The sequence below is a fragment of the Apis mellifera genome, linkage group LG6 (genome assembly GCF_003254395.2).
Source record: "Apis mellifera strain DH4 linkage group LG6, Amel_HAv3.1, whole genome shotgun sequence".
Classification (NCBI taxonomy): Eukaryota; Metazoa; Arthropoda; class Insecta; order Hymenoptera; family Apidae; genus Apis; species Apis mellifera.
In genome coordinates, this window is record NC_037643.1 from 8644270 (window position 1) to 8672026 (window position 27757).

At 22.3% G+C, this 27757-nt stretch overlaps 2 protein-coding genes across 11 annotated transcripts; both read left to right on the forward strand.

The window, feature by feature from the left end:
- Positions 1 to 149: 149 nt before the first annotated feature.
- Positions 150 to 11771, forward strand: LOC413073 (JNK-interacting protein 3). 9 transcript variants are annotated; one of them, XM_016912706.2, is made up of 20 exons: positions 150 to 544; positions 1237 to 1554; positions 1660 to 1831; positions 2843 to 3253; positions 3345 to 3539; positions 3665 to 3700; positions 4563 to 4580; positions 4664 to 4721; positions 4801 to 4857; positions 4964 to 5299; positions 5381 to 5560; positions 6561 to 6608; positions 6916 to 7117; positions 7274 to 8148; positions 8229 to 8448; positions 8532 to 8817; positions 8930 to 9127; positions 9224 to 9313; positions 9503 to 9563; positions 10141 to 10342. In XM_016912706.2, exons 2-20 carry the CDS (start codon positions 1246 to 1248, stop codon positions 10142 to 10144), a joined length of 3756 nt encoding a protein of 1251 aa, XP_016768195.1. In that variant the 5' UTR covers positions 150 to 544; positions 1237 to 1245; the 3' UTR covers positions 10145 to 10342. The 9 variants fall into 9 exon arrangements, with proteins under 9 accessions (XP_016768195.1, XP_016768192.1, XP_016768193.2 ...); XM_016912703.2 differs by lacking the exon at positions 9503 to 9563 and adding an exon at positions 11024 to 11771 and having other exon boundaries at positions 151 to 544; positions 10141 to 10231; XM_016912701.2 differs by lacking the exon at positions 9503 to 9563 and having other exon boundaries at positions 155 to 544; positions 10141 to 11771.
- Positions 11772 to 15262: 3491 nt separating this feature from the next.
- Positions 15263 to 26239, forward strand: Cat (catalase). Of its 2 annotated transcripts, XM_026441104.1 has the most exons (9): positions 15263 to 15277; positions 15359 to 15719; positions 21959 to 22130; positions 22848 to 22989; positions 23931 to 24081; positions 24326 to 24505; positions 24821 to 25012; positions 25199 to 25435; positions 25807 to 26239. In XM_026441104.1, the coding sequence occupies exons 2-9, from the start codon at positions 15405 to 15407 to the stop codon at positions 26209 to 26211; spliced, it is 1794 nt and encodes a 597-aa protein (XP_026296889.1). In that variant the 5' UTR covers positions 15263 to 15277; positions 15359 to 15404; the 3' UTR covers positions 26212 to 26239.
- The last annotated feature ends 1518 nt before the right edge of the window (positions 26240 to 27757 follow it).

Consider the following 27757-nt stretch of genomic DNA (forward strand, 5'->3'; position numbering starts at 1 on the left):
ATATATATTATCTATGAATGTAGTAGCGTCTTTTTGAAGAATTATTGCGATAATATAGGAATGATTCATTCAAACAGTCTGTATAGATCATACGGGTTAAGGAAACGCTATTACATTATCTAATAAAGCTTTATGGAAATAGAATGAAGACACAGCCATCTAACGGGCATGATGGAAACGGAAAAATAAGTTTTCATCTCTTGTGATTTCATAGGTTTATTTGAGAACACGTCAGGAGCTAACCATACGTCTATAGTATTGGTCGGTATTGAGTGAAAAAAATGGCGAAGGTCTGCGTATAGACGATCGTCAACAGAGTTGACAGAAACTAATGAAATTGGCTAATGTCAAAAGCTACAACGTAATGCATGAAAAATGTATTCTCTAGTCCGCGCCGCCTTGGTGCGTTTCGTATGATCAGGTACAACGTTTTAGTGTTCAAGTGTTCAATCGAGTGAGAAAACAACGAGAGAAAAAAGGAGAAGCAGGAGATCCAGTGGTTGCGAAACGTCACAAATCACAACACGGAACAGGCCACTTCAAGGCAAGACGTTCCACTTTGTTTTCAGAAAAGTTTCTGATATTTAAAAATAGTGATAATACAAATATACCATGGGATTCACCAATTTTTTAATATGAAATCGCAATGACTTAATTTAATTATGTCGTTTTAAAAGTGTATTCTGATTTTGAGTTGTGTATAGTGCAAGGTTATGTGCAGTTATGCGTTTGACATTTGAATTTCTTATAAACATTTATCAAGAATTTTATAGCCGTATTTGGCAACTAAGACATTATAAAATTATGATTAATTTTGAACCATATAAAAATTATGAAATTAATATTTTTTAACCATGTCTTGTTACTTGAATCTTTTTTAACAAAGTTCTTAATTATTATTGAAGTAAAATCGAAGTACTAAAAACTAAGAGTTGAGTGTAACGATCGTTTCTACATTTTTATATTAACATTTTTATATTAATATTGTTTATTCAAATGCGTAATAATAAAAATTTACTTTCTTATGTAGTTGTGCAATGCTGTTTCTGACATGTCATTCTTATCTTATAATATAAACTGCTTATTTGGCAAAATGCCTAAAAAACTACTTTAAGATATAATGTTGTATATTAATGAAAAAGAAAAAATATGAATAGAATTTAAAAGAAAAACTTAGATTATAATAAAAAATATTAAAAAATGTAATAATATTTATTTGAAAATTTTATATTTTAGGTGTAAAAAATGAGTCAAATACAAATGGATCAAGAAACAGTATATGGAACTCATGAGGATAGTCATGTGGTCATGTCAGAAAAAGTACAATCTTTGGCTGGTAGTATTTATCAAGAATTTGAAAAAATGATAGCTCGTTACGATGAAGATGTAGTGAAAGACCTAATGCCCCTCCTAGTCAATGTTCTAGAATGTCTAGATATATCTTATACTGAAAATCAAGAACGTGAAGTTGAATTAGAATTGTTGAGAGAAGATAATGAACAACTTGTTACGCAATATGAAAGAGAAAAACAATTAAGAAAAACATCTGATCAAGTATGATTTCAAATTTTTTAGTATTTTTTAATTTTGATATATCATATGAAATAATATGTAATGTAATTTTTGATGAAAAAATAAACTTTATGATTTTTTGAATAGAAATTATTAGAACTTGAAGATGTAGCAGAAGATGAAAGAAAAGAACTTCTATCAAAAATTGACAGTTTGGAATCAATTGTAAGAATGCTGGAATTGAAGACAAAAAATTCACATGATCACGGTACAAATTATGGCTCTCTCAGTTCATCCCTTCATAGAACATCCCTTTACAGTAGAGTAGAAAGTTTATGTTTTATGTTTATTTATTTATTTGTTTAAAATTATATTGCATCTGGGAAAATATTTGCATGCATATTTCTAAATATTTGTTTTATATTTGATGCTTTATTTATTATTATTTATCATATATTTAACATATGATGTATAATTTATTTTTATTATATTTATATTATATTTAATTTGATGAAAAAAATTTAATAGAATATTTAGATAATTATTTAGAAAATGGATGTTTTTGATTTCGATGATTATTGGATTTTATAACAATCAATACTAAAAACAATTTTTTTCTATATGTATAATTGCTTCAGTCTTAGTTACAATAATCAGATTTACATACAATATTTATCATTACAATTTCATTATCATTGTAACTTGGCCCTATATTTTATTTTAAATTTTATATTTTATTTTCGTATTGTGCAAATTCGTAAGATATACATATGTATAAATTATTTAATGTAATAATAACAATTTTTTATAAATATTTCAAAAAAGCGATAAACAAGCGATAGTTATAAGAAAAAATTGTTTAAAATATTCATATTCAAGAATTATTGAATTTGAAAATAATCTACCCGTTTTTTAAATAATTATTAATATTTGCATTTTGAAATACATAATAAATTTACATATAATAAAAAAATTACATATAATGTATATATAATACATATATAATTACATATATGCATATTTTTTATTTATGAAAAAAATCATTAAAACATTATATAACTAATACAAAATTTAAATATTTTAAATTTCTCTTATGAAATCAAATAATACTCCTATAATAAAAATTTTTTTTGTATTTTTAATATTTAGAAAATTAATAATATATATATATATTTAAAATGAAAATTTATATCTAAGTTTATTTTGAGAATTATATTGAAATCTAGAATATGTTTTATAATATAGAATTATAAATAATATATAATATATAATCTTACAATTATTTGATTATTAGAACAAATATTTAATATTATTTTTTTTATTTATTTAGTTGTTCGTCTTGAAGAAAAAGAAGCCGAATTGAAGCGCGAATATACTCGTCTACATGAAAGATATACGGAATTATTTAAAACGCATGTAGATTATATGGAAAGAACAAAAATGTTAGTTGGAAGTACAGAAAGATTAGAAAATTCGACTAGTGGTCGAGGCCCATCTCGCTTACCATCTCTTGGTTTAACTCATATGTCACGAAGTTCAGGACCATTAAGTTATGGCTTTCAGAGTTTGGAAGCTAGTATAAATGCAGAGGATATTCAACAAGAAAATCCATCAAATGCTGTTGCTAATTTAAGGACTGAAATGTTAGATAGTAGTAGCGAAGCTGCTATTGAGACATCTGATAAAAGTCAATTAACAGATAAACCAGCACAAGCAAATAAAACAACTGCAATTTCTAGACGTATGTTTTTTTTTTTTCTTTCTAGAAATCTTTTAAATCTAATATTTATATTTTTATTATTATTATTTTTATTTTCCAATTTATTTTATAGATGAAAGCCCAGAAACTGAAATACCTCCACCTTTGGTTACACCAACATCACCAACTATAGAAAAGATAGCTACTACTCCAAGTGGAAGAAGTAGAACAGAAAGAGAGCAACGAAGTGGTAACACATTGTATCAGGAACTCAGTTTTCAAGATGCTGATGCATTAGGAGAAATGGATGAAGGAGCAGATATCACTGGTAATTAACATTTTAATTATATTATAATCATTATAATATAATTTTATAGTTTTAAAGTTTAATTTTTATTTTAAATAAAACAATTTTATAGTTTTATAACTAACATTTTATTCTTAATATCTTAGGTAGTTGGGTTCATCCTGGAGAATATGCTTCTTCAGGTATGTCTTATAAAATATATAAATATTTATATAAATATTTGCTTAATCCTTTGAGTTCTTCATTTTTTTATTTGTAAAGAAAGAAAAAGGGAAATTTATATTACAATAAATATAATTATTAACAAATTAAATAGCATAATATTCCTTTGTGTTAATCAAGCATGTTTAATTTTTTTATACTAATGTTGATAAAATTAATATTTCAATAAAATCAAGAAAATTGCATGATTTTTTTAATTTAATAATATCAAATTATCATATATCATATATTATATATGATAATTTTTAAATTAGAACTCTAAGGATTAATTTTAAGAATAAAATAAAATTCATATAAAATATGAATAATATTATAATATCATAAATAATAATATCATTACAACAAGAAAAAATAATAATAAAAAAAATAATTAATTTTGAATATTGAAAAGAAATCACTATGCTTTAATTATTGTTTATACTGTCCTTTTATGGCATTTTAAATTGTAATAATATAAAATATTATATAATTATTAATTAACATGATTTTGATTATAATTATTAATTAATATGAAATTAAATTTGCAAATTTGATATGCGATAAAGTAGTAAAATCTTTATATGAATCAAAATTTAAAATGCATAAAAGAAAAATCAGTATAAACTGAATGAAACATAAATGTTCAATATTTATAAATATTATATATTTGTAATAATTTTTAAAATTGATTATTGTTATTATTTTTTTATATACAATTTTATTTTTTAATTATATGGAAAAGTATACTAATATATTTTTATATTTCATTGCTTGCCTCTTTACTTCTGCTGGCTGTGGTCATATTTTGACTAAATAATTGCATGATATAAATAACTTCTGCAGTCAATGACAATTTCTTTGGTAAGATGATAATATATTTTTAACAATTAAAATAAATTATTTATATTTTAACGAATTATTTATGGAAAATTATATTTCATTAGGAATGGGAAAAGAAGTTGAGAATCTTATTATGGAAAATAATGAATTATTAGCTACAAAGTGAGTATTTTATTTAAATTTTATAACAGCATATAATATTTATTATAATATTTTATATTTTAATATATTTATTTTTCAGAAATGCGCTCAATATTGTTAAAGACGATTTAATAGTTAAAGTAGATGAACTCACAAGGTAAAATCATATTTTTAAAGTGAAATAATATATATAATTATTATAAATAGGATTATTTTATGATATATTATGTTTTATTGAAATATAATATTAATATGTTTTTTAGTGAACAAGAAATATTACGTGAAGAAGTTCGTGCTTTACAACAAGCTAGAGAACGGTTACGACAAAAGGTTGTTGTCCTTGAAGAAGAATTGAAAAAAGTTAAAGAAGAAGCTGAAGCAGCAGCAAAAGCAGCTAAAAGCGATGATGAAGAAGATGTATCATTAGCACAAAGAAAAAGGTTTACTAGAGTCGAGATGGCTAGAGTTCTTATGGAAAGGAATCAATATAAAGAACGCTTTATGGAACTTCAAGAAGCAGTTAGATGGACGGAAATGATACGAGCAACAAAGACTGATCCTTCTAGTATATCAGGTGGAAAAGTATCTGTGTGGAAGTTGTTAGTATTGTTTATATAGCAAAAACATGAAATATTGAATTTGATAATAATTTCTTGGTTTTAAATTTATTTTGTTTATAGTTTTAGTAGTCTCTTCACAGGACCTGCTGATCGAGGAACGTTAGTTCGCGGACCACATACATTACCTCATATGAGATACAGTGCACCAACCAATCAAGTTGTTCCAGCACCACCTCTGGACACCATGCGTAGACGTACGTTGAAAGGTCGCCATGAGTTTTTCGACCAAGGAGACACCATGTGAGAAATCAATCAAATTCTATACACGCACTTAGATATTATCAGAATCTGACAAAAAGTCTGCCAAATTTTTCTCTATCTTTTATATAGAGATTTATTTCTTTATTATCACGCTTTCTTCAATTACAGTTTTAGCATACTGTGATCGTTTCTACAACGAAAATTTTTATAAAAAGATATTCTCAGTACACAAACTTTATGCATAAAGTTTATTTTAACATTTTTATCAAAGCTATTGCAAGATGATAAGAGATTTTTTTCTCTTGATGGGATAGAATTTTATTATGTTGACTTTTGAGTAATATTTTTTGAATCGACATCATCTTTCCAGATTAGAGTCCTCTTTGGTCAGTTGGGATCCGTAATCTTTTGTCGCGAGTCTCAATTACTCTTGATCGTTCTTAAGAAATGTGAGTCATTTCTAAATAATTTGCCTGAGCAATTTTTAAATGTGATGGTTTATAACAAATTGTCGTTACAATTTCTCTATACCTGCCATTTTCTAAAAAAAAAAAATTATGGATGTATATTTTATGCGCAATATCATATGCGCTTAAATAAAGTACTGAAATAGGATTATGGTCCATTGCACATAGATAAAACTTTTCTCATTTGACAATCTTATTCTTATTAATATATCTATTTATCATATATAAATCAAATTATAAATGATCATTTGTATTAAAACGGAATATTTCTTATATATATTTATTATATCAATCGATCTACCACTCATAGTGGGGATATATTTGAAAATAGTAATGATTAATCTTATAATAAATTGTCCGTTATCATTGCAAAATCATGCTTAAAAAGCAATAGTTTTGTAAATAAAAATTTGTACATTTTTAAAAGAAAAATAATATATATGATCATCATTGATCAATAAATAAATGAAATTTTGACTATGTTATAAACTTGGCTTTTATTTCACTCTTGCTCTGCGCTTTGATTTTTCGTTCGGGTTTCGTCCTTGCCTCTCCTTCATGGCGTTGTCAAGAGATACCTGGTTATTCTGGTTTTCGGTGGGGTGCTTTTTGGCCAGCAGGTAAATCTGTTCTGCTCTATGTCTAACTTTTCGCTTCTAAACGTGGATATATATAAATCTTATTGTGCAAGTAATAATGAACCTGAACATTATACAAGATGATGAAAAGTACTATCGGATTAAAACTACATTTGAATTCAAGAAAATATTCTGTGATCAAGAGAGTCTTCGTAGGAATATATGGTTGAACAAACAACAACATTCAGTAAATTTACTAACTTTATAACTTTTTTATAAATTCTGTCTTGATCATATTTTTTTTTTTAAATAATTTAATAATTAACTTAATCTTGATACATTTTTACAGATCTTCTGAGAAACTCGTAGCGAGACGTGCAAATGAACGAAGAGAACAATATCGTCAAGTTCGCGCCCATGTTAGAAAAGAGGATGGACGATTACACGCTTATGGCTGGAGTTTACCTGGAAAACCAAGTGCTCCAGTTAGACAACCTGTTCCTGTGCCTGTTTATTGCAGACCTTTACAGGAATCTGAGCCTGGCATGAAGGTATATTTATTTTTTATTTATATATAAATTAATTATGTATTCATATATATTAATTATATATTTTTTATATAACTAAAATAGTAATATATTATTTGTATTTATAAAATTATAATTTTTTCTTTCTTTTTTTTTTTTTTTTTGTTTTTCATTATTTAGATATGGTGTGGTGCTGGTGTAAACTTAAGTGGTGGTAAAACTCGAGATGGTGGTTGTATGGTTGGAGGAAGCGTGTTTTATGCTGCCGAAGCTCAAGAAATAAGTACGAACACAAAAACTGAAGCAGAAGATGCTATCGAACATTTAGATAAGGAACTTCAAGAAAATGAAAATCAAAGAGTTGAAGCAGAACAATTAGAGCAACATCTTAGCTCATTAGTATGGATTTGTACATCTACTCAAAAGATGTCGAAAGTTACTGTGATAGATGCTAATAATCCAGCTGATATTTTGGAAGTCTTTAGCGTTTGTCAAGGACATTTACTTTGCATTGCAAGTGTACCTGGAGCCAAAGAGAGTGATTATACTCAAGCTATGAATGAAGATTCAATTCGAACTGCCAATGGAATAAATGAGAATGATAATGAAATAAATACAACTTCAAATTCTGAACAGAACATTCAAAAAAACGAACAAGAAGATCAATCATCATTGGAAAAAAATAAAAATGATTCAGATTCTTCAGAAGAACAAAACAATGAAAATGTTAAAAAATCAGATGATACTAATCAAATTATTCCTATTGAATCACAAAGTTTGGAAAGTGTAGATAGTGAAACCACAAATTTAGGCAAAGTACATTTTGTAAAAACTAATTTAGAAACACCAAGCTTACAATTAGATGAAAAAGATGATACAAATGAAGAAAAAGAAAATAAAATTGAAGAAGATACACCTATAGAAAAAATGTCTTCAATACAACCAACAATGTGGCTTGGAGCTCAAAATGGTGCAGTATTTGTTCATTCAGCTGTTGCTAAGTGGTCAGTTTGTTTGCATTCTGTTGAATTGAAGGATGCTGCATTAGCTATTGTGTATGTAAATTTTTACCATTACTTAAAATAATTAATGTCTTTAATTTGTGAAAGATATTTAATATATATATTTTTTTTAGACATGTCCAAGGACGAGTTCTTGTTGCTCTTGCTGATGGAACTGTTGCATTATTTCGAAGAGGTGCAGATGGACAATGGGATTTGTCTCAATATCATGTGATTACTTTGGGTAGTCCACAACATTCAATTAGGTGCATGACTGCTGTTAGTGGCAAAACTGTATGGTGCGGATATAGAAATAAGATTCATGTAATAGATCCAGTATCAATGACTGTTGAGGTACATAAATTTTATCTTTTTAAAATTTAAATATTACAAAATTTAATAATATATAAACAAATTTTTAAAAATTAAATTTCTAGTGCACCGTGGATGCTCATCCACGACGAGAATCACAAGTAAGACAATTAGCTTGGTTAGGTGAAGGAGTATGGGTCAGCATTAGATTAGATTCAACATTAAGACTCTATCATGCTCATACTTATCAACATCTCCAGGATGTTGATATTGAACCTTATGTTAGCAAAATGCTTGGAACTGGAAAACTTGGTTTTTCATTTGTAAGAATTACTGCATTACTCATTTCCTCAAACAGGCTGTGGATTGGCACAGGAAATGGAGTAATAATTTCCGTTCCTTTATCTGAAAGTAAGTTAAAAGAATTAATTAATTATTATAATTGAAATTTTTAATAATAAATGTATATTTATCAATAAATATTTATAAATGTGAATATATATAATACGTGAATATAAAACAGGTGCTGGTGGTTCAATGGCAGTATCCAGAGTTCAAGCAGGAAATGCTAAAAATGATGTACCAGGTGTTGGTGTCAGAATTTTTGCCTCAGATCGTGGCGTTACGCCTGGCAGTTTTATACCTTATTGTAGTATGGCCCATGCACAACTTAGTTTCCATGGGCATAGAGATGCAGTTAAAATGTTTGTTGCAGTGCCTGGTATGTTTATTTATGTGTATTTGATTAATTTCTTAAATTATATAAAAAAATATAAAAAATTTAAAATTTATAAATTTTTTTAAATTAATATTGCAGGTCATGGCGGTCAAAGTGCAGTATCAGATGGTTCTCAACCTGCTATGCTTGTTCTTTCAGGTGGAGAAGGCTATATAGATTTTAGAGTTGGTAAGCAATTATATTAATAAATTTATTGTTCATAATATATATTATGGACAATTATACGAACAAATTAAGTATCAAAACTATTATAATTAAAATGTAAATAATATAAAATATGTTATTCAATTTCTTAAGATTCTTAATATAATATCATTGCTATCAAAATCTTATTTTATACAATTATAACACTTGCAGCGGATGAAGCAGAAGACGAAAGTGATGTGGCGACTCATTTGATTGTATGGCAGTTGGTCAGGTATGCCCCCAGAGAAAAATGAAAATCGGTTAATGGGTTTTTATTTCGATTTACGCAACTGTTTACACAATTAAGTGAATAAATTATTTGTATTTATCAACAAAACCTGTACTAACTACTAAAATTATGTTTTATGCACGATGTAATGAAATTCTAAACTAACAAGTTCGCAAGTAGTTAGATATATCTCTAACCTGATATTAAAACGATTTTTCTTTGTGAAAATATTGAGATATAAAATGTATAAATGTTTGTCTTCAAATATTGTCATTATATTTTTTATTTTATATCAAAAAATATGAATAATTAATCTAAAATCATTTGCTTTTGTATAGCACAAATTATTTTTATAATAATTTTCATTAATATAAAAAAAAATATGTCTGCACCTCCGTTTCTGAAGCAGTTGTATATATTGTACAATTGTTTTGCTTTTTTTCATTCTCTGGGGGTCGGGCATTTCCAGCTGACATGCATCATATTGTATAAAGAATGGCTAATAACTTTACTTCTTATTCTTATTTCTATTATAAATTTTTGTTTGTTATTCATTAATTGTGAATTATTATTTTTTCAGGTGATGGAGAAGATACAGAAATAGAACGTTCTAATAATGCTGTGTCCGCTAATGCTGAAGAACACGGAGAACAAAGTCATCTAATTGTGTGGCAAGTGCAATGTCCTTTATCAGTGCCAATAAATGGCTAGCCTAGAAATTCTAGAAATATATTGATCCCGGTGTATAATTCAGTTTGAACTTTTACGTGTAAATCGAGGCGTTTAAATGGTTTACGTGATATATTATTATGAAGTTGATAAATCAGATTTATCTTTTGATTAAGCAATTTCTGCATCTATTTAATTATAATTACATAATAATTGTAGCGAAATATACAAATAATCGTACAAATAATGTAACAGCGAAAAAAAAAGATATTTTGTGCGACTTTTAAGAATAAGGATCATTTTCAATATTTCATTATGGATAAATCTTAAACAGAAAGTTTTTTTTTTTCTTGTTAAATATTGAAATTAATTTATTTTATATAAGAGACGTTTATTAGGGAATTTTTTTAAAATTGAAAGATATAATTAGATCTCTTAAGGTAACACTTTATAATTTTTAATTCTAAAAACATCTTTTATCGAAATATTGATTCGGTTTCACACATCAATAACGTAATTTTTAATGAATTTTTTTTGATAATTATGCATTATATTTGTTTTGTATATTATTGCGAAGCACGTATGTAGAAACTTTTAAAACGTCTTGAACTCCAGTGTCAAAGAACGTTGGAATTATAATATTATATTTCCACCAATTAATGTGATAAATCAATAGAAAATACGGGATAATGAGTTTCAAAGCTGCCGTGACATTTGCTATCTAGCTGCAATAAAATCAAGATTACTATATTATGGAAGTCAGATAACAAACATTGTACAATGTTCATTTGCAGGGATGAGAGGTGCAACCGACCTGGATAGTATTTAAAAATAATCTATTGTAAATTGTTTCCGTTAGAAAATATATTATTTTCCAAACTTAAATAATTTGATTTGCATAAAAATATATGTATATGTGAAATGTAATATATTTTTTATGTTCTGCTATCAACTCTTCTCTAATATGACAGTGTTTGATTGCGCCTATTTTTTTCAAAATTATAAGATCTTTGAAAAGTATTGCAATGAATTTATATAATTATGTACATAAACTATTGCGAGATATTTGTATAGTGTTTTTCGTAATTTAAGTTTTTATCGATAAACGAAATAGATATGGTTCTGGATATACATATACATACATATACATATGAAATCATATTTAATTTTTCATTGGTCGCTGCAATTTTAATTTATCGTCAATTTCCTTCTTATACAATTACCAAAGATAAAAAACTTATTTGTATTCTTTGTACGCAAGAGATGATTTAAAAATTGTGCGTTTTAGCCAATATATGTAGCGACCTGAAATGTAGTATAATCTCATGCATTGAAATTTAGAAAAAAGTCGCCATGATATTTAAATTTACAAGAATTTTTATAAATTCCTGTGTTATAAATGACGGACAGTGAAATTAAAAATGTACGATATATAAGGGCTGCGCATTTTTTGTGTGTGAGCTCGCTTTTAGTGTCGAGCTCGGAATTGTACCTGGCTCTGATGAAGCTGCAAAGGCGTTAATAAAGAAAGTTGCAAAACAATATGTCTTGATTTACTTCTGTTAGCATGAATATAAGATGTTTCTAATATGCAATATTTATTTTGAAATTGAATTATATATAGAATTTTTTGTTTTACAGTTTTCATAAATAATCTTTGAATTTTTGTTAAAACACGTAAAAGAATTTACAATTAAATCATCTTTACTTATTCATATATATATATGTAAATATTATTATTTCTGCTTTTGGATACTTAATTTAATTTCTATTTATTTGACAAAAAGGCAAATAATTTGAAATATGTATTTTTTTGTAAAAATAATTTTTAATTTTTCATAAAAATTGAAAGATTATTCAAAAGTGAGAATTTTTTTTAACAATATTTTTTATAATATTCATATCATATTAAGAATTCAATTATTAATTGTTTTAATAAAAAAAAACTCGATTATACCTCCATTAATACAGTTCCAATTATAATTTCGAGTTTCAATTCGATTTCAATTATATATATTTACGCGCCTTTTTCTATATGTATTTGTTGAATTTATGTGAAACTGAGTATATTTATGTGGTTAGACATCACTTTTTCTTTTTTTTTTTTTACAAAAGTCAGTTTCTATTAATTTATTGGTTTTTGTAAAATAATTTGGTTTTTAAGAAATTAATTTTGAATACTTATCAGTGAAGTAAAATTTAGCATATATAAAATATATTAATAAATGCAGTTTCTGTGTAAACTTTTGTTAATTTTTGATGGTGGTAGTGAACAAAAATAGGTTAGTAAAACAATTAGCAATTTAAAAGTTATATTATTATTAATTAAAATTATAAAATGCAGTTTATATTTATAAATCAAGGTATGTAAAAAAAAAATACCTATTCCATTTACCTATTCCATTAAAATATAACGTGTTATAATAAATATAAATAAATATTGCATTCATATATAATGATGTTTAATTGAAATTTTATTAATATATATATATTATTAATATATATATATATATATGTTTATATGTTATTAATATATATATGTTTATGTTATATTGATTTAAAGATATATTTTGTATTTATCATCAGTATTTTGTTTTTCAATTTCGATTATCGATAAATTTTTTGATATTTTTTAAATAATTAGAAAAAAAAATTTTGTCATGTATTTAATGATATTAAATAATAATGAAAATAATTTTTGCACGATAAATATATTATTAACAACACGATAATTATTTTGAATAATTAATCACAATTTTTCTTTTTAATTTTTCTTTCAAATGTTTAAATTATTATTTATTTAATTACAAATATTATTGTATTTTTTAATTTCTTTTTAATAATTTTATAATATAATTATAATGTAATACTTAGAAATAGATATATAGATAAAATAATTATATGTAAATAAATTATATGATATATTAAAATACCATTTAATATTTTATTATCTTATTAATTATTATGATTTAAATGATCTATTAGATCGATATAATCATTAATAGTAGTGATTGATTATAAATAGATTATTGATGATGAATACAAAAATGAATACAAATTTATAAATTAATAAAATAAATTTTTAATAAAATTTTTTAATAAGATTAAATTTAAAAATAAAAAAATATTTAATTATTTTGATGTGAATGCAATAATACATAGTAGCATAGATAAAAATAGAAAATATTTTCATAAACTTTATAATGCATATTCATTATTGAAAAATTTGCTATTATATATGTTTGTATTAAAAAATCTTTTTTTTTTCTTATAGTTTTTATTAAAGTATTTGTATGATATTCATCATTTTGATTTTTATGAAATCATGCTAATTATTTTATTCAAAATAATCATCGTATTTTGTACTTGAAAATAAAAAACATTAAATTTTTTTTAAAATTAGACAAAATATTTATTTTATACTAAAAAATATTTCTTCCATTCTTTTATTTGATATAATTCCATTCCTCTGATTTATTAATTCATTGAAAAATATTTAAATCAAATTCATTTAAATAAAAATCCAATTAAAAAAATTATCTGTATACGCAATTATATTATTTTGATTCATTGCGTGAATTCAGTTAAAAATAATGAATTCAGTTATAAATAACTTTTAGTTCATTGATTATCTCATTCAAATATAGAAAATATAAAAAAAAAATTGTAATATTAACTTAATGAGCAGAACAAAAATAGAATAAGAACATGAATATACATTTTTACTATTTCGATAATGATTGGAAATCGTGTTGTAAAAATTATTCAGTGAATTATAGTTATTAATACAACTTTATTACTTGATTATATTTAATAATTATTTGTTAATTTAAAAGATAAGAAAATTTTGAAAATGAATAACGATAGAAATCGTTTTGTTTAAAGAGCGTAAAAATGAAAATATATTTTAACATTACAATAATCTTATTATTACAACAATCAATTAAAAAAGAGTTTTTTTTATATTTTTATGTTTTCTCTTCTCTTATGTAAGATTCTTTGTTAGTTTTTCATGAAACTTTAAGCACATTCGTTACAAAAATTGTAAAACCTTGATTTCTTCGTCGAGAATGAAATTTCTAGTTAATATATTTCATCATAGGATGAAGAACTAAAATGATTTCATAATCTTCTATTGACTCATAGTTTTATTTGAATTTCTCTTAATAACAAAAAATTATTTTTATTATAAAAATTCTAAATTTTCTTTTAATTTTTTTTTGTGAAAAAAGAAATAAACAATTCTTAATTATAAATTATAAATATTTAATGATGAAAAATATGTAAAAAATATAAAAAAAAATTTTTAATATATTATGTATTATTAGAAATCAGTAATATATATATAATAAAAAACTTTGTTTTTTAAATAAAACTGAAATATTTAATTATATTTAAGCATTTTGAAGTTGATAATTATTGAATTAGATTATAATATTTTTCGAATATTTTTCATCAAATAATTTTCTGTATTTAGACAAATTTCAAATCAAAATATATTGTATCATAAAATTTTATTTTTTTGATTAGTATATCACAATGAATAATACATTAATATTAAGTAAATATTAAATAAAATGTTAAAAAAATTATGTTTAATTAATAATGAAATTTACAATTGAAATTAAAATTTAAATATTTTATATTTTTAATAAAAAAATTTCTATTTATTTTATTTATAATTATTGAAGAAATTTTTAAAAATAGAAAGAAAAAGATGTATAAATTAAAAAAAATATATTTATAAAATATTTATTAAATTTTATCAATATTTTATATTTTATTATTTTATTATATTTATTAAATTATTACATAAAAATGTTAATTTATATAATTTAACAAAATTATAATTAAATAATAATAATAATAATATTTCTAGAACAAGCAAAAATGATTCAACAAAAGATCACTTAACTCTTGGTACAATTTTAATCAGATTGACAATAAACAACTAATCGAGTACAATAATACGGAACATTTACAAACATTAACAATAACCCTTTGTTTCAGATCATCCATTTCTGGAAAATTTCAAGGTGTTTTTCAAGGTAACTAAGTTTCTAAATACCAGTTGTAAAAGTACCGAAAAAAAACGAAAAATTAGCAACTAAATACACTCATCAACACAGGACATCGAACTCATTGGTTCATGACCATAACGAATCGTGCCGAAGAATGACGAAGACAAGTTCGGGCCTTATTCCGGTCATTCGACCGTTTTCATTGGATCGAGTGTTGATACGTAATACCGCTACTCTCGCACGTATTTACCACACATCGCTCGACTCGGATGATAAAAGTTCGTTATTATTGAGATTGATCAGTTGTTGTTTGGAACGCACGCGAACAAGTGTGCAAAGCACCCTGGCTTTTCGTCGATTATCATTACGAAGATATTGTTGCAAAAACGAAATTGAAGACGATACGATGACTGAAATAAAACGAAATCCTTCCGCTGACCAGTTAATCGACTACAAGAAAAATTTAAAGGTAAATACAATTCTTCTATGAAAATTAAATAAAAAATTTGAATTTATAAAAATTAAAATATTTCAATAAATGAAAAACTAGAATATTTGAAACATTTTATTTGATACATTTATTTATTATTATAAAAATTGGTTATCATATGATCGATTTTTAAATTTTGAAGATTTTTTTTTTAATTAAAAGAAAATGAAAATATATTCCTAAATTTGAAATATATATTACAAGACTTTGAAATAATTCAATCTTTTATATTTGGCGCGTTTATAGAATATATCAACGAATGATCATTGTACTTATATCACTTTGTCAAAAATTATATGTATATATATATATATATAATTTTTTCGAAATATTTAGTAAAGGATATACTAAAATTAAAAAGCCTTACTTTTCATTTAAGCCTTCATTTTCATTTAATTTTAATAATAAGATACGAGAAAATATGAGGTCAATTAAAAAAATTGAATATTTGGATATAAATATTTAATATTTATATTAATATTTCACCAAATTATTAATATTATAAATATTTTTGTTTTATAAATATTTATGGATAAAAAAATTAAAATTAAAAAAATTTAAATATCAAAAAGAAAGAAATTATTTTTTATTTAATCAAATATTTATAACGTTGAAAATATAATTTATTATGTTAATACTATTTATGTAAAAATTCGCACTATAACGAAAATGATTTATATGATTTGATGAAAATAATAAATAATTTTTTATTCATTTAATATATTTCATTTCTAATTTATATTACAATTAATTTTCTAAATTAAAATGTGAATAAAATATTCACAAAAGCAATTGATAAAATTCATGAAATTGTTCGATTCCTAACCTGAATCAACGATTTTTCATTAAATTTTTGTCAAAGTCAAAGATTTTAACTAAAGAAGTTTGATTTAACAAAAATCGAAAACAATAATAAGAGATGTTTATAATAATTTCTATAAATAATTTTTAACAATCGAATATTGGTCTCTTCACAGAAATTAAGATAATATTATGTTTCTATAAGATTTTGAATAACAAGATATAAGAATAGTAATATTTACCTATTTTAAAGAAAAGAACAAACTTATTATTAGTGTAAAGGCTGCTTATTATTTGCTGTTCATGAAAATTATCCATAAGAATATAATGCGCACGCAACTCACATTTTCTCGTATATTCTCCATAGAAATATTAAAAGTTAAAAGTAAAACATATTTTCATATATTTCATGGTAGATTATATATATGATATGTAATAATGGATTTTTTTTAAATATCCACTAATTACTGACTTCTCCTTATTGAAATAAGGAATGATATTCAATATCTTGTAAATAAAATTGAAATTTCAATTTTTTTATATTATTTAATTATGTGAATTTTTTTATGTTACATAATATTGTAGTATTGGATATGTACATTTCATGTATTTCTAGAGTTTAAATTAGATAGAAACTAAAATGGATCTTTGTGTTAATTGATATATATAATTTACATTTATTATGATTTTTTCATCGACACAATTTTTTTCATTTGGAATAGTACGAAGATAATTTTTAACAAATCAGATTTTATTTATTTTTTTTAAAATAAAATCTTAATAATGATAAATCTTAAAAACTAATGTTTTTCTTTTATATTAAATGAAGAAAAAGTTTTAATAATATATAATTTAGAATTTTTTTTAATAATTCTTTGAATAACTCATTAAATATTAAAATTATTATAATTTTCAATAGATATCTAAAAAATAATTATGAATTGTAAAAATAAAATAAATTTTTTATATGAAATTTCCCTTGAAAAAAATAAAAAGTATATTTATAATGAATAAGTCTTTAAATTTTATTTCTTAATTTTATGTTTTCGATATCATATAGATTGGTATTATTTTAGATTGGTATTCAGTTTGAAGTTTGAATAGATTAATTTTTTTTCATTTTATTTTAAATCTATATATTATTTAAATTAATATACATTAATATACATCTTTTTAGATCAAATATAAATATTCTTTAAAATCATAATTTATTTTCTAAAAATAAAATTTATTATTTTTTTAATTACTATATATTTTTATAATAGAACAATTAAATTTTTTTCCAAAAAAACTTTAATTCTGTTTTGATTTTAAACGAAAAAAATCTGATTATAAAATAAAAATTTTTTATTAAAAATGTTAAAATATATTGCACTTATTTGTATAATAATTCTTTGAAAAAATCGATTCACCTATTTATCTAGAATCTCACGCAATTGTACAATTTGTCTCTGTCATCTAGTTGAATTGACAACAATACAAAAAAAAAATCACTAGATTATTATACTATATTTTATCCTTGAATATTACAATATTATATTACTCAATATTATATTATTCATATATATCTTATAATATGAACTATCTAATCACCACTATAGATCTTTTTTTTTATTTTATATTAATAAATAAATATTGATAATAGAATATGAAATATCTTAAGTATTATGAATTAAAAGAATGATTTTGGATAGAAAATTTGATTAATTTTAGATAGCAAGAAAATTGCACAATGTACTCTTCGATATCTTTCGTTTTAGAAAATTGTGAAATTGAATTATTTTCCTAGAAATAGAAATTTTTTTATAAAATTTTTTTTTAAAGTTTTATGTGTAATTAACATAAGAATGTATATTTATGCATAGTTGAGCGAAATATAATCTATTTAATATTAATATATAACTTTATAAATTAAATTTATCGTTAATTAAATATTTATTACACATTGTTAGATATCATATATATATATACATATATATACATACATACATATAATATTATTGTATTATATATATATCGTAATTAATATTTTATCATATTTATTATTAATATAAATCAATTTTTAATACAAATCTCAATTCCATCATTAAATGAATTTCCTATACTTAAGTATCACAAATGTTTTTATTGAAGTTAAAATTTTTTTAACAATTAATATAACAATCTATAATATAATAATTTTCAAGTTGATAATAATAGTTCATTATTAAAATTATTAAAATTATTTTTATTATATGTTGAAAATATGTAGATAAAAATAATTTAACAATTATTTATATAGTCTGATAATAAACTAATTACAAAAAAAGAATGTGATACAATTTATCGTTTGAAATTATCGTTATGACCATCACTTTTAATGGCTTCGTGTTAATGTCTCGATACTTACAGGAAAATTCCGCGATCAATGTTTATTCGATTACATCATTTTTAACATCCATCAAAGTATTTACCTTTTCTACTTAAAGTAAATTGAAAATGAATGGTAGATTCAAAAAAGGTATTATTCAAAAAACATACATATCAAATAAAACTTCCTGTTTTTGATGGAAATTAATGAATTTATTTTTTAGATTCATTTTTTATGAATTTATATTTGTATAAAACGATATAATAAAATTAGGGAAAGGAGAAACAGAAAAGAAAAAAAAAAAATAGAGAGCGATTCGAAAATTAGACAAAATTAACTCAAGTATTTTATGTAATCAAGCGGAATCAGAATTTTCATAGATTTTTATTAAATTCGAATCCTTTGTTGGCGAATATAAAAAAATTATTACAACTGGAAACTTAAAAAGAATTTATTTTATTTATTTTCATTTTATTTTCATTAAATATTATAATGAATACTTTATTTTGAATAAAGTATATATTTGCATCACATGTATCTTACACTTGTAAAAATATATGCACATGTATTTTGAATCATATGTATCTTACACTTGTAAAAATATAAGTTAATTCGTATGATGAATTGTAAAAAAATGTATATAATGAATTGGAAAAAAAATTGCATATAATGAATTGTAAAATATAACCATTATAAATGACCTTGAGAGAATGTTTTTTTTCAATATGTAAAAATATATATATAAAATATATAATTTATTAAATATATAATATATAATAAAAATAATAAGAATACAAATTTCGATACTTACAAGAAAATTTCACGATCAATGATTATTCGATTACGTCATTTTCAATATCCATCAAGATATTTATCCCTATTTGAGCGTAATAAGTGTGCAAAATTCGAACAATATTTAAATAATTGTATAATATTTTTCACAATAACAAAATCATTATATGTACATATATAAGAATATATTTATAAGAAATATGCAGAATAATTATTTGAAATAATAAATTTGATTATATATTTAAATATATAATATGCAAACATGCATTTATTAAGCGATAGAAAATAAATATCTTATAGATTAAATTACATTAAAATAATTATTCGTATATGTAAATTAATACATAAACAAAATTATATTTTATCATTAAACATAATCTCAGTTTTATACTATCATGGAAATGATACAATGAAGATTATTTTTTATTGATTATACTTTAACTCGAAAAAAAATTAAACTTTTCGAGATAATAAGAATGAGACTCAATTAAAAGATAATTATATTGATTATTGATTAAGTTCTTTAAATAGAGAAATAATCACAAAATATTTATATATATTTTTTTTGAAAAGTCATTATTCGTGAAATTACGATGATTCATAGTATAATGGGAACAAAATTTGAGAAGAATGCTAATGAAACGACTTACGAAATAAATTCTTATAGAATTTGTAAGATGGAACGAGTTCTAGTTATATTGCGCAATTCGTTTTCTAGAAATAAGAAAGGTTACCGGTTACATCATCATAAGTTGAAATATATCAAACATCAAACATTCAAAAGTAATTCAAAAGTTATGTTCTGCATTATAGTAAATGTAATCTACATCTTGTATCTATATTAATGATACGATAAAATAAAATAATAATAAATTGGAACTTTTTTGTGAAACAATTTATTTGATAGCATTATGAATCAAAAAAGGAAACGAATTAGAGATTTAGTTATAATCTAGTTATAATATACTTTTTTTTATCACTCATATTTTTTATCATATTTTATGAGAACATAGAGAATAAAATAGTGAAAATTAACAATGACAGAAATTAAAACATATAGAACATTTTTATTCAAATTATTTATTTTGTAATTAACTATTTAAATATATAAAACTAATAATAATAAATTATAATTAAATAATAATAATAAAACTATTTAACATTTTATAGTTTACTATTAATATATCATGTGTATCCATGATCTTCAATATATATTCAACACTGCGTATTAATGCGTAAGTGATCATTTGATTTTTAATTGTTAAGATTATGACCTAACATTTCGATTTCAATAGTGCACAAAATATTGCATTTACGTACAATTATGTGAAAATATTTCATAATCAATAAATATTGATTAAACTGTTGTTACGAAATGAAATGCAATCATTGAATAGATATATATAATTGATAAAATATTATTTATATATTTATATAAATTTAATTTAATTTTTTCAAAATTTAAAATATATATGTATTAATTTAATTAATTTATAATTTTATTTGAAATATGTTTGATATATAAAATATGATTTTATTTTAAATATGTTTGTTATATTATTATTGCATTTTTTATAATTATATAATACAATAATAATAGACAAATTATATCATACTATTACTAAAAATTTGTTTATTGAATAATTAATGATGATTATTTTTTTTAAATTATTATTTTAATTATTTAATACTTATTATTATTATCTATTTAATTATTTAATCATTTTTATTACTATATCTTTTAAACAATATCAAATAAACTATATAAAAAAATATCATTTCAACAACTTCAACACGGTTTGTATTGATCTAAAACGTGAATACACAGCATTGAATATATATATTTTATTGATTGCTATTATATTTACAATTATTTTCTATTTTGCACAAAAAAGTTAATGATAAAAGGCATATTTTAAAAATTAAGTATTGATACTATATTGTAAAAAAAAATGATAAAAAAATCTATTTCAATATGGATCACAAAATTATGTTTTTTGGATATGTTTAATTTTATTCTTTTTAAATAAAGGTTTTAATAAATATTTCATGAAAATATATTTTTTATTAAATGTATCTTCAAATATTAGAAAAGTATAGATATTAATAAAAATACACATTAATAATATACATTTTTTTCATAATTTATTTTTCTTTTAATAATTATTTTAATTTTTTTTTTATTAATTAAATAATTTTTTATATATGAATATAATAAGATTACATAAAAATAGTTCTTTTTTAACTAATAGTATATATACGTTCTTGTTCTCAGCCTGATTGCCCAATATTCCTTACTGGAAGTGGAACACCGATTTCGAAGAAAGCCAGTTTGACGGTAGGGCCAAACGGTCCTATATTACTTCAAGATTACGTCTTTTTGGATGAACTATCGCATTTTAATAGAGAAAGGATTCCGGAACGTGTAGTCCATGCTAAAGGAGCTGGTAGATTGATTTATTTTATCTTTAAATAAATTATGAAATGTTTATAAAATATATCTACTCAAATTACTTTTAGATAAAATATAAATTAATCCTTCAATTTAAAAATCTTAAAAATTAAAATATATTTAAATAGTTCTAAATGTTTTATCTATTATTTTGTTTTATATTTATCAAAATTAATTAAATGGTCGATAATATTTACATATGTATAGATATCTACAATACATAATTGAAGATAGAATATATAAAACTTTGATATCATATTTAATACATTCAAAAAAAAAATATCGAGAATAAAAAATGATCATATTTGAATCAAAGTATATCAATAATTGACAGATTAATCAAAATATTTGAAATTTTCTTCGATAATTATAATTACTACTAATATGAAAGTTTTTTAATATATTTAAATTCAGATTAAATAGATTAAACAAATTGAAATAAATGTATTAATATATTTTCATTAATCAGATATATTATAAATTATTTATAATATTAATCAGTTCTATATACTAATAAATTAAAATCAAAATTAAATAATATCTGATTCTATTTTGAATATTTGGATATTAATTAAATAGATATTTGATTAATCAAATTTGCTATTAATACAATTCATCCAATTCAAACAATAAGAGTTTTAATTTATAATCGATCATATTTCTATTAGAGTTATTGTATTCGAAATTCTAATGATTTTTCGCTTCGTTTCAGGTGCATTCGGTTATTTCGAAGTTACTCATGATATTACAAAATACTCTAAGGCAAAAGTTTTTTCCTCAATTGGAAAACGAACTCCTATCGCAGTAAGATTTTCTACTGTGGGTGGCGAAAGTGGTTCCGCAGATACTGTCAGGTAATTGCAAACATAAATTTTCATTTTTTCCTAGGATATTATTGATTCTCTAAAATAGAACATGTCACGCGATGCAAAATATTTATTTTCTTCTGTATGAAATTTATTAAAGTGACAACGACAAAGTAGTGATATGAAAGATGTATAGTCATTATCTTGTTTACAGAAACAGATTTTTAAAAATTGAATGATTCGACGCAAATGCAATTTAATATCACAAAAACAATTATCAAAGAAATTATATTATTTAGTTTCTCCAAAAAATTTAAATTTAAATACATCTGACTATTGAATAATATTTTTTTATTATTTTTATTGATTTTATATTATATGTATGAAGTTATTTGTAATCTAAATATATTATTTATCTAAATATATTTATCTTATAATTATATAAAATTAAAATTAAATATTAAAACTATTTTTATTTCAACATGTAATTTTCTTTTATGAATTTATTTTTGTTGCCCAATTAATTTATATAATAGAATTATACACAATCTATCATATCTATTATTTATATTTATTATCTAATTTATTATTTATGAATAATTACTTCCAAGATAAAAACTCGAGCTTCACGGCATAATTCACTACAATTATAAAAATAATGGAAACAAGACTACAAATTGTTTTGTTTGCATAAAAATTATCACTTAGTCATACGAAATTGTATGAGAAACTTGAACATTGGCCTTGCAATTAATTGATCAATTAGTAGTCCTTGGTCACCATAGATAAGTTTTTTCTTTTAATACTGTTGTACTATAAAATTATAAAATTTATATCAATTACGTGATTTTGCGCTATTTGTTATTTTTCTAATTTCATTTTAATTCATTGTTTCATAAACAATTAAAAGAATAAATTAATTTTCTGAAAAACTCATTCTAATAGAATCATTGATTTTTCGATAATTTTTTATTTTGTTTCATTTTCAGAGATCCTCGTGGTTTCGCAGTTAAATTTTACACCGAGGAGGGTGTTTGGGATTTGGTCGGTAACAACACACCAATATTCTTTATTAAAGATCCCATATACTTTCCAAGTTTCATTCATACTCAGAAAAGAAATCCTGTTACACATCTGAAGGTTTGTCATCAATAATATTGTGCTTAAGAATCTCAAAGTTTTATAATTATATAGGTGATCATAAAAATATTTGACTATTTCATATTTTTATTTTTAAAAATTTTCGAAAAATCTATGAGAAATAGTAATTCTTAGTAATTCTAGTCTGCATTTTTATTAAATTTTTAAGATTTTGGATTTTTTAAAAATTAGTTGTAAAAATAATTTGGTTATTTTGATTTCTATTAATGAAATTGTTTTGTAGGATGCTGACATGTTTTGGGACTTTCTCTCTTTAAGACCTGAATCAACTCATCAAGTCATGTTTCTATTTTCGGATAGAGGTATTCCTGATGGTTATCGTCATATGAATGGTTACGGTTCTCATACGTTCTCACTGGTGAATGCCAAAGATGAAATAGTTTATTGTAAATTCCATTACAAGGTACATTTCTTTATATTTTATTATATCTTATTAAGGAAGCTATTTTTAATGATTAAAATCCATATAATTTTATTTTTAAATATAAAAAAAAATATTTCATTTTGCTTGTTATTTAATGTATTATATTTCAATCAAAATCAAAATCAAAAGTTTATATATATATATATATATATATATATAGGTATTTCAGAAATAAAACAATTTATTTTGATTTATTATAGTTTGATAAAAAATAAAAAAAAATATATTATTAACATTTAAATATTTTGAAAAATATAATTTTATTATTTATTCTAATGAAATTATTTCATATAGACCGATCAAGGAATTAAAAATTTACCAGTAGACAAGGCGGCTGAATTAAGTGCTAGTAATCCCGATTATGCGATTCAAGATCTTTACGATGCAATTGCCAAGAATCAATACCCAACTTGGACATTCTATATTCAAGTGATGACTCCAACACAAGCAAAATCTTTCAAATGGAATCCTTTTGATTTAACTAAAGTAATGGATTAAATATTTGATATGAAATTTTAAGTTTTAATTTAGAATTTATATAAAATTTATATAAAATAATTAAATTTCATATCATCAAATTGCTTTAATTGTTAAAAAATTAATAATTTGAAATATAAATCTTGAAATAAATATGCGATAATTCTCTAATTAAATATATTTTAAATTGAATAGGTATGGCCGCATGATGAATATCCACTCATTCCTGTTGGTAAGTTAGTATTAAACCGAAATCCTGAAAATTACTTCGCTGACATAGAGCAAATAGCCTTCGATCCGGCTCATATGGTACCTGGTATTGGAGCAAGTCCTGATAAAATGCTACAAGGTCGAATGTTCACTTACGGTGATGCTCATAGACATCGTCTTGGCCCAAACAATCTGCAATTACCAGTGAATTGTCCATTCAAAGTAATTCTTCTATTTTTATTAATACAAGATATAACATCTACTTTTATTAAATAATAATATATATTAATGAGGTGGTGGTATGAAATACTGATATTCATTTAAAAAAAAAATGCATAATTTTATAATATAATTATAATAATATAATTAAATTCCCATTTTCACTTTTCTTTTTTTATTTGAAATATTTGAATAATATAAAATAATAAAAAATCACTAAATTTTTAATTACAGTATATGTACTTATAATAGATTAATATTTTAATATAATTAATTATATTAATGTTTTATTATTCCTAACAATGAAAAAAGAAAAACAAATAATAAAATAAAAAAAAATAATAAAATAATAAAAAATTTATTTTCTTTTTCAGGAAATTTCTGTAATAAACTACCAACGTGATGGCCAAGCGACTATAAATAATCAAAATGGTGCACCAAACTATTTTCCTAATAGTTTTGGTGGGCCTAGAGAATGTCCAGCTGTAGCTCCTCCGACATACTTTGTGAGTGGCGATGTAGGTCGTTATGATGTAGACCCAAAGGAGGATAATTTTGGACAAGTTACTTTATTCTGGAGAAATGTTCTCGATGATAAAGAGAAAAGTAGATTAGTGAACAATTTAGTACAAAATCTTAGCAATGCATCGATGTTCATCGTTGAAAGAGCTGTAAAGAATTTTACGCAAGTAGATGCTGATCTTGGATTAAGACTTACGGAAGGTCTTCGTAATAAAGGTGTATTAATCAATCGTTATGGCAAGACAGCTAGATTGTGAAAAAATAAAGATTATTTTTTATTTTATATTATAATCATTAATTTAGATTAGATATATACACTATATAATTGTTAATATTTCCCATAATGAAGCACATTATTATTTTAGTTATTTATATCATTTTCTGAAACTAAACATATTTTATGATGTCTGATATTTTTTTCTTTATTATATGATTATTAACGTTCAATTAATTATGTAAATGTATGAAGATAATTAATTAAACTAGTATATAAAGAAAAATTTCTAATAATTATAAAGACCATTAAATGATTTATATGTGCCTTACCTATATTAGATTTTGAAATTGAAAATTTTAGATCTTAATTGAAATATTTATCAGTAACATAATGAATTAAATGTGTGTAATTTGTTTAATTGTATTATGTAAAGATTTAATTTTATCCTTATCGTTTAAAATTTTATATATAATATTCTTAATATTAATTTGAATATGCTTTGAATAATCAATACATATTATATTATAAAAATTATATAATTGGATATCCAACAATAAGAATTTAATTGTTTTTAAATCCTATCTATCAAAATCTAATAGATTCTTTTCATAATTTTACTTACTATTATCTTGTATTACTTTTTGTACTTATATAATATAATTTAAACAACGACGTATATTTTAAAGAACGTTAAGCTTCAAAGTTTGACATTATTCCGAATAATTTATATTAGATATTTAAATTACATATGGACAAAAAAAAAAGTGCAAAAAATGATCATTTATCATAGATTATCGGAAAAGAATTTAAATTATAGAATAATTGAATAACAAAGTTTATAGTATTACCAAAAAATATATTTAACATACTTGAAAATTAAATAATTTGTTTATATAATTTATATATCAAATTTAAAATCTACATCTTTTTTTCTGTAATAAAAAAAAAGGAAATAAATATATCATTCTAAATTCTATCTATCAAAAAATTAAATGATCTTATCTATAAAAAATGGAAGATTTACGTTTTGTAATTCTTATATAAAAATTTAAATTTATTAAATATAAACGTTCATGTATTAGTCCATATGGAACAAAAAATAATCAAAAATGAATAATGAATAATATTTTATTACTATTAAATCAATTATTAATAGAATTATTATAAATAGAAAATACGAATATAAATATATTGCAATATAGTACGTTATCGGTGAGGAAAATCCATAATTTTCTCGGATAATCATTTGTTTTTTACTTGAAAAAACAAGAAATCATTTATCTTTTGTTTGAAAAAACAAGAAGTCATTTATCTTTTGATTGAAGAAATATGAAATATATTTAAATTTATTTTTATAAATTATGTGAAAGAAAATTAACACATAAAACATTTTCTTTTAAGCAGAAACATTTTTTAATATTATTATATATAATTCATTGCTAATATGTATGAATATATGTATAACTTTTAACAAAGTAATATTTAAAAAAATAAATAAAAATATTTTCGAAAACTATTTCCATATTTGTATTGATTTAATGTAAATTAAATTAATTTAAACATATTTGATTTTAAAAATAAATATT

What these genes read in the sequence shown, in the direction of transcription:
- LOC413073 (XM_016912701.2), top strand. Translation starts at nt 1,246, where the DNA reads ATGAGTCAAATACAAATGGATCAAGAAACAGTATATGGAACTCATGAG. An exon ending in TCATAGAACATCCCTTTACA is followed by an intron (nt 1,832 to 2,842) that starts GTAGAGTAGAAA and finishes TTATTTATTTAG; the next exon opens with TTGTTCGTCTTGAAGAAAAA. An exon ending in AAAGTATCTGTGTGGAAGTT is followed by an intron (nt 5,300 to 5,380) that starts GTTAGTATTGTT and finishes TTTTGTTTATAG; the next exon opens with TTTTAGTAGTCTCTTCACAG.
- Cat (XM_026441104.1), top strand. Translation starts at nt 15,405, where the DNA reads ATGACGAAGACAAGTTCGGGCCTTATTCCGGTCATTCGACCGTTTTCA. An exon ending in ATCCTGTTACACATCTGAAG is followed by an intron (nt 24,082 to 24,325) that starts GTTTGTCATCAA and finishes ATTGTTTTGTAG; the next exon opens with GATGCTGACATGTTTTGGGA. An exon ending in CAGTGAATTGTCCATTCAAA is followed by an intron (nt 25,436 to 25,806) that starts GTAATTCTTCTA and finishes TTTCTTTTTCAG; the next exon opens with GAAATTTCTGTAATAAACTA.